This window comes from Zingiber officinale, chromosome 8B (genome assembly GCF_018446385.1).
Source record: "Zingiber officinale cultivar Zhangliang chromosome 8B, Zo_v1.1, whole genome shotgun sequence".
Classification (NCBI taxonomy): domain Eukaryota; kingdom Viridiplantae; phylum Streptophyta; class Magnoliopsida; order Zingiberales; family Zingiberaceae; genus Zingiber; species Zingiber officinale.
This window is the reverse complement of record NC_056001.1, coordinates 10,943,383-10,950,315: the sequence shown is the minus strand read 5'-3', so window position 1 is coordinate 10,950,315 and position 6,933 is coordinate 10,943,383. Positions and strand designations below refer to the sequence as shown.

The 6,933-nt window shown below is 35.8% G+C and overlaps 2 protein-coding genes across 3 annotated transcripts; both read right to left on the bottom strand.

Annotated features, from left to right (window-relative positions):
• Positions 1-1,111: 1,111 nt before the first annotated feature.
• On the bottom strand, positions 1,112-3,172 carry LOC122014268 (GDSL esterase/lipase At1g31550-like). 2 transcript variants are annotated; one of them, XM_042570456.1, is made up of 5 exons: positions 2,503-3,172; positions 2,205-2,420; positions 1,976-2,121; positions 1,608-1,884; positions 1,112-1,540 (listed from the first exon to the last, which is right to left on the bottom strand). In XM_042570456.1, the coding sequence occupies exons 1-5, from the start codon at positions 2,747-2,749 to the stop codon at positions 1,251-1,253; spliced, it is 1,176 nt and encodes a 391-aa protein (XP_042426390.1). In that variant the 5' UTR covers positions 2,750-3,172; the 3' UTR covers positions 1,112-1,250. The 2 variants fall into 2 exon arrangements, with proteins under 2 accessions (XP_042426390.1, XP_042426392.1); XM_042570458.1 differs by having other exon boundaries at positions 1,112-1,525; positions 2,503-3,163.
• Positions 3,173-3,831: 659 nt separating this feature from the next.
• Positions 3,832-6,663, bottom strand: LOC122013408. Its single transcript, XM_042569683.1, has 2 exons — positions 6,544-6,663; positions 3,832-4,581 (listed from the first exon to the last, which is right to left on the bottom strand). Exon 2 carries the CDS (start codon positions 4,562-4,564, stop codon positions 4,022-4,024), a length of 543 nt encoding a protein of 180 aa, XP_042425617.1. The 5' UTR covers positions 4,565-4,581; positions 6,544-6,663; the 3' UTR covers positions 3,832-4,021.
• Positions 6,664-6,933: the final 270 nt, after the last annotated feature.

The following is a 6,933-nucleotide window of genomic DNA, read 5'->3' as shown; positions in this document are numbered from 1 at the left end:
TTGCAAATCATTTTATAATCATAATAAACATGTTTGTTTATATTATATATAAAAGCAAATATTAAAAATGATGTAAATGAATTCACAAGTGGTTCTGATACCACTGTTGAGTTTCATAGTAAAAGTAAACACAAAAAAAACACAGTGGAAAAAGGAATTCACCAGAGATCCATGTGAATTCTAATTACATTGTTGGTTTGAAATGTTACCTCTACATGTGCAATCCCTTTGCGTATCTGGAGAGTCTGGTCGATCTAAAGGTGATCAATATGTTCGTGCCTTTATGGTATCCACATGAGCACAACTGTCACTCGTCTCATGAGCACAATTAAAGAATCACATAACTCATGCCGTAGTGCTAGCTACTATTTAAAGTTGAGACTGAACCCTAACTTTTAGGGTTGACATGATCAAACTTAAAACTTAGGTCTATTTTATTTGTCATACTAAAATAAAACTCCAAAATCGACGTGCTCTCTGTGTGTGACCCAATAAGTTCTCGTAATGTTAGTAGTGACTCTAAATCTTATTTTAAAGGCATAAGTAATGAGTGATATCTAGCAAGATATTATAACTACCTAAGTAACAAGAATGTTATAGATTCGATCTAATCTGTCTATGACTATTTATTATATAACTTAGTTCTTTGTCTATAATATCTAGATTGATTTATGAGACATAGATCGTGTTATCCTTTAATCAACCTATGTGTTTCTTGATTTCTAAATATACTAACTTAAACAAATAAACTCAATATCTCAAACTGACTTATTTGAACATGACCATGCATGTTAGTAGTTCTATTTAATCAAAGGGCATACAAATATCACTTCCATTATATAGAAGGGACAAATTCCATCTATATCACTCATATCTTTTTACATAACTTATTGTATACCCAGTGAACGATTTTATAATCAACTTTTTTTTTACAAATGACGTTTATCGATACTAAAGCACACAATTCATTATGTAGGAAGTCGTAGTAACTTCAAGTCAAAAGATTATTTATACTAATAATCACTATGAGAATATTTATGATACTCATATAACAAAATATAAAATATTTTCATGATGAATCAATTCAATAATTCTTCAATATATACTCATATGTTAACTTAATATATTAATGCATCAATTAACTTACATGTTAGTCTCAATCCTAATGCATTAATATCAAATTTGGATATATGTAAACACAAATGTTGTCTTTGATTAAAATGTGATACATTAATCTCGTATCGATCATTTCATGACTCTCTGACATTCCAGACATCGAACCATCTGCTACTATCAATGCTCGTGAAGAACTTCAGTGAATTCGGCGAAGCAGAGCTTTGTTGTCTGACCGAGCAAGTTTGGTTCAATGAAGGAACACGCGCAGGCCCTTGTAAAAGACCATCAGCGATCGTTTTATATGCTGCCTCTGTCAGGTGCAACCCGTCCCAGGAAACATACCTCGATGGATCTTCGCACAAGGATTCGCCGCACCCCCTGCAGCATCCAGTCAGAGGTGTCGTAAAACCTGCAATGGGTTGAGCTGGATTGTGACTCAGAACTCGGAAGCAAATTGTGTCGAGGCTCGCCGAAGGTACATAGAAGCTTACCGAATTGTTTCGGGGAATCGAAAATCCTCATGGCTGCGTTGTAGTAATCAGCATATGTGATGGTTGCATTATGATAAACTCCATTAAGATGGTCTAGTTCATCCTGCAGCAATCTGTTATGATAGACCGAGAACTCATTCAACCACTTGATGCAGCCAGTTTTCTGATCATAATCTTCGACATTTTTGCTCTGGAACTGTCTAAGATATAGGGGAACGCAACCGATCGGAAAGTTTCCGGGAACCACCAAGTTTTTGGCACCAAGTTTGACTAAAGCCTAGAGTGGTTCATCATGGGGCCTTATCACATAGGCAAAGATGAATACGATTGGCTACGAGTTAGGAACGAGTAGGGGAGATGAGACTTACAGTGATTGCTGAACTGATTGCTTCGATCACACTCGGCACTAATTTTCTGATTTTATCGAACGGTTCATGTTGGAAGAATGGATGGTTGTAGTCATTCCCTCCGATCTCTCCTACTAAGAACAGAGCGTTGCTCAAGACGGATGGGTCTGATATTAATTGACAGGTCCGCCGTGTTCATTATCAATGCGTGATAGAGAAACAAAACAGATATTTCTAAACAAATCTTGACCTGAAATGGATGGGTTGGAATGGAGCAGCTGCTTGAACCACTCAATCTGAACGTCCAAGGAATACGGCGTCCAAGTGACATCAATTCCCTGCTCCCTGAAGAAGGAGTTGTTCATTGCGGTGGCTCCTGCCACTGCGAAGTTCACCCCATGCCTGAATTCCTCTTCGCTCCCTCCGGCGAGGTACGGCCGCACAAATGGCAATCCCATAGCTTGTGCTGAAATAAATTACCATCAAGCCTAATGTTCTTGTTTCCGAAGAAAGAATAAAAGAGATTGAAAGATGAGATGATCACTCACCAATGAAGTCTATGATGAGTCGTCCATCTGAGAATCGCCCTGTTGGTCGGCCGAAGTAAGTCTCACCGTAGGGAAGCTTGGTAGCAGCGTCGTTGGCAGAGTGCCCGTCGATGGCTACCGAATTTCCTGTGTCTGCAAGGGAATCTCCGAAGCTAAATATGGCCGTGTAGCAGCTCGTCACATGGTGGCTGATGACGAGAAAGAGGAACACGAGCAAACAGATGGCATGAGTATCGAGGGGTGCCATTACTGGGAGAAGAGAGAGATACTATGTGGTGCTCTAGCAGAGGAGCTTCAAAGACGACGAACACTTCTGATATCTACCCTACAATTGTTGTTTCTCCTTTCCACCTGATGCAGAAATCCATTATCTTTATTATTGATGTAGATGCATCTCGTTTATTATTTTGTGGTCCCTTTATTTTCTGGCTTAAATTTGATCTTTGACTTGACTAGGAGTTGGGAACTTGGGATGAAGACGGAACTACAGGAAGACGAGGAGTTGGGATGAGTGAGCCTTCACAAGATATTATTGACCGTCAGATGCAGACAGAACTAGAGGAAGACGATGTCAATGGTCTTCAGATCAGCACCTTGCTCTATTCCGTCAATGGTCTTTTCACGTAGAGCCTGTGAACAGGGAAGAAGATTAGACACGCTTTACTGTCTCTCTCTGTAGTGCCATTCGTAACGCTTACCCACTCACCAGGTGGATGAACTAAAAGCGACTTAAGAGTTTTTTTAAGGTGTGAAAATCTAAGAAAAAAGTATAACTATTATATTTTTTCCCCATTTTTTACTATTATAAAAGTTGTCCCATCTTATTTTAATATTATTATAATAATTTTGATTTAAATTATTTTAATATGAGTTAAGATTAAGCTAATGTTACTTAAATTATTTCATTAGAATTACTCTCATGCGATCAAAAATTCTCCTATGTTAATTAAAATTACTCTAAATTAAAAAAAATCTAAGATATATAGTAATTTTGATGAATATTAAAATAATTTTGATTCAAATTCTTATATATTACACTTAAAATTACTAAAATAGTACTGAATTAGTCAAATAAAAAAAATTGATATTTTTTTAATATAAGATGTGCTTTTGATGATGACAAAATAAAGGATGCCTTTTTTAAAACTCTACTTTTATTAGATTTTACTCATTTACATATCTTAGATAGGGACGGGTACACACATGTTACATACAGAAAAGTCATGTTGATAGAGCACTAATCACACTGATTTCATGAATTACTTATTCACACAGAAGCTCACATAAGAAAACTGACCACAAGCATCAGATATAGGAAACAAAGAAGCAGAAATAAATCACAATGCACATTCACATCAGAAATTAACCATCAGCTTACAGAAACTCATCACAACTTCACATAAACTGCAAAAGGTGACAGAAACCATAACATCTCAAAAATTCAAAAATACAATATTTGCTAAACAATGTTACAAAATTTATGTTGCCATTGACTGAGTCTGTAAACAAGCATCCAAGCCTAGTCTTTGCCAAGCTTGTTCATGCAAAAAAATGGGTTGTGTTTTTCAGAGCTAGACATCAACTTATGAATGACATCCAATCGATAGGCATCTGGAGCTTCAAAAAAAATCCTTGCCTTAGCTTTATCAAAGCATAAGAGCATGTATGCATCAACAATCTTTGAAGGATTGAATTGTAATCTTTCTAGTTCTGCAAAGATCTTGTCAGGTGGGAACTCCTCTTCAACATTCTCAATTATCAGTTTCCCTTGTTCAATTGCATTTGCTAATCGAATCAGTCTAGCTTCACTCTCTTGGAGCCTCTGCTCAATATTCTCATCTAGGGACGATCTTTTCCTCTTGCTCTTGCTAGATGCTGAATCGTCTCGAAATGGACTTGCTTCATCACATACTTCCAATGGCTTATCAACGTCCTTATGAGAGTCATAATATAGCTTCAGTAATTTCAATGTTTCTACATAATGGTAACAAGCTGCTACAACTGCGACCGAACGTTGTTTATGCCACCATGCTATAATTTGTTTTTCATTATCACTTATCATCTCTTTTGCCGAAATCGCTGAAAAAAAATAGAAAGCAATTGAAAATAGGCAAAATATTACTCTCGTGTTTTTAAGGAAGGGGAAAAAAATCAAATATTACAACGTATATTCCCCACGCAGTACATATAATAGAAAACTCCAAAAAAAGAAACCAATTAGTCACCTATGTAAATGTAATAGGAAACCCAACAGAAAACTGACACTCAATAAAGGTTTGAATCACTGCTAGAAGCTTGTCTTCTGCCTTTGAATTCAGCAGCAGATAGATTTAAATTTGTGATTAGGATTCTAACATAGCATATCAATATATCCATGATGAATTAGACTGATATTTACGGTCTGTTTGGGAGGAGGTGAGGGAAGGGTAAGGAAAGGGAAATAAGGGGAAGGGAAACTTTGTTTGGGAAGGAGTGAGGAAAGGGAAGGAAAGGTAAGGAAGGGTAAGCTTTAACCTTCGTTACCATTGGAAAGAGAGATTTTCTTACACCCCGAATTAGGGTGTAAGGAAGAGGAAGGGAAAACAAAAGATTTTTTATTCCAATTGTATCCCTGTTCTTAATAATTTAAGAAATGTTCCAATTTTTAATTTTGCTATGTCGCCGGAGTTCAATTTCCTCGCCTTCTTCACAGCTTGCTGCCAGATTATTAGATGAGGGGATCCGACACTTCTTCTAACTAAATTAAAGGGAGAAACCATTTTTGTCATCAAAATTTAAGAGGATGTCTACTGTTTTTTTATTTTTTTCATCAAAATTTAATAAATTTTTAAATAATAGAAATTCTCAGCATTTTTTTATTTAAGATTTCTAAAATCATTATTTTATTATTTCTCATTTAATTACTTGATTATCGGTAATTCAGTGTTTTGTTATGAATAGTATAAAAAATTAATTTTTTATTAAAAAATAACTTAATTAAATAATAATATAAAAAATTAATTTTATTATTAAAAATATCTAATTTATATTTATAAAATAAATATTAATATTATGAAAAATATCTAATTTAAAAAGTAAGGATATTTTTGTAACTATATCTATTTAACCTTTATTCCCCTTCCTTTCCTCCCAAACAAAGTAACACATGTTACACAGGTTACGTTAATGAACCTTCCCTCCCTCCCAAACAAGGAGAAGTTAAATACTTTACTTTCCCTCACTTCCCCTTCCTTCCCCTCCCTTTCCCCTCCCTCCCAAAAATTCTTTACTTTCCCTCACTTCCCCTTCCTTCCCCTCCCTTTCCTTTCCATTAATGAATCTTCCCTCACTCCATCCAAACAGAGGGTTAATACCAACGTGGAAACATACATATTCTATTCTTGAGTTTCCAATTATAAAGCAATACATTCGCCAGTTTATGAATAGCTTAAGACAAGCTTGATCAGAAGGAAGCATATACCATTAATTTGTTCTTGTGCAATCTGCTACCTGATAAACATGATACATAGAAACAACTTCCATTAAATTAACTAAAATCATCGTTAGGCATTTTGGTCAAGGCCAATCTCAAGCCAAACAATCCCAGATCATAGAATTAGCATACTTTGGCGTTTAATTCCTAACTCCTGTATTACACCTGCAATTTTTATACTTGTTGAACAAAAAAACACATAGGTTAAAAAGTAAAACCAACTTCAGAATTACCAAACTGAAGTTGACTACAAGCTGCATATATTTGGTCATGTTATCGCAGTTTTGCTTCTCATGCTTACTTTTTCTGCAAGAGGATGGAAGATCAAACTGGAGAAGCTTTTCCAATTAGAATCACTTGTGAAGCTTAAGATATATTACCGAGACTTAGTTCTCTATTACAATTCGATCCAAAATGCATTTTTTTTTTCTCTTAATGATGAAGAAAAGCGAGTAACACTGGGATACGAGGAGGAGAAGAAACCCAGTCACTAAAACGGCGATGAGGATTAGCAAGAAACACGAAGGGAGGACGGAAACTATCTTTCGATGCAGGAGAGGAGAATATACCGGTGAGATCGGCACGTGGTCCGGCGACAAGAGCCGATGAGGCCGAGGCGGAGAAACTAGGGCAAGGAGAGGAATCGAAGAGGCGCAGAAAGAGTTTTCCGAGTTTTGAGGGTATTTTAGTAATCCAAAAACTTCCGAACGCGTTATTCCGTAATTTAACAGCTGCGTAACAGCACTACTATTGGATTTTTACAGCTTAGGCATGCATTATTACCAAATCACATTGCATGATGTTCTTTGATTTTATTCTCCAATTCTGAATATTTGTTCAAAAACTACTCTCCTCTTAATATATTCGTGAGGTTGGACGGGATAGTAAGGCATCTCTAATGCTAAGTTTTTAATAAGTTTGTAAAATTTTAAAAAAGCTCAACAAAAAAAAAAGTTTTA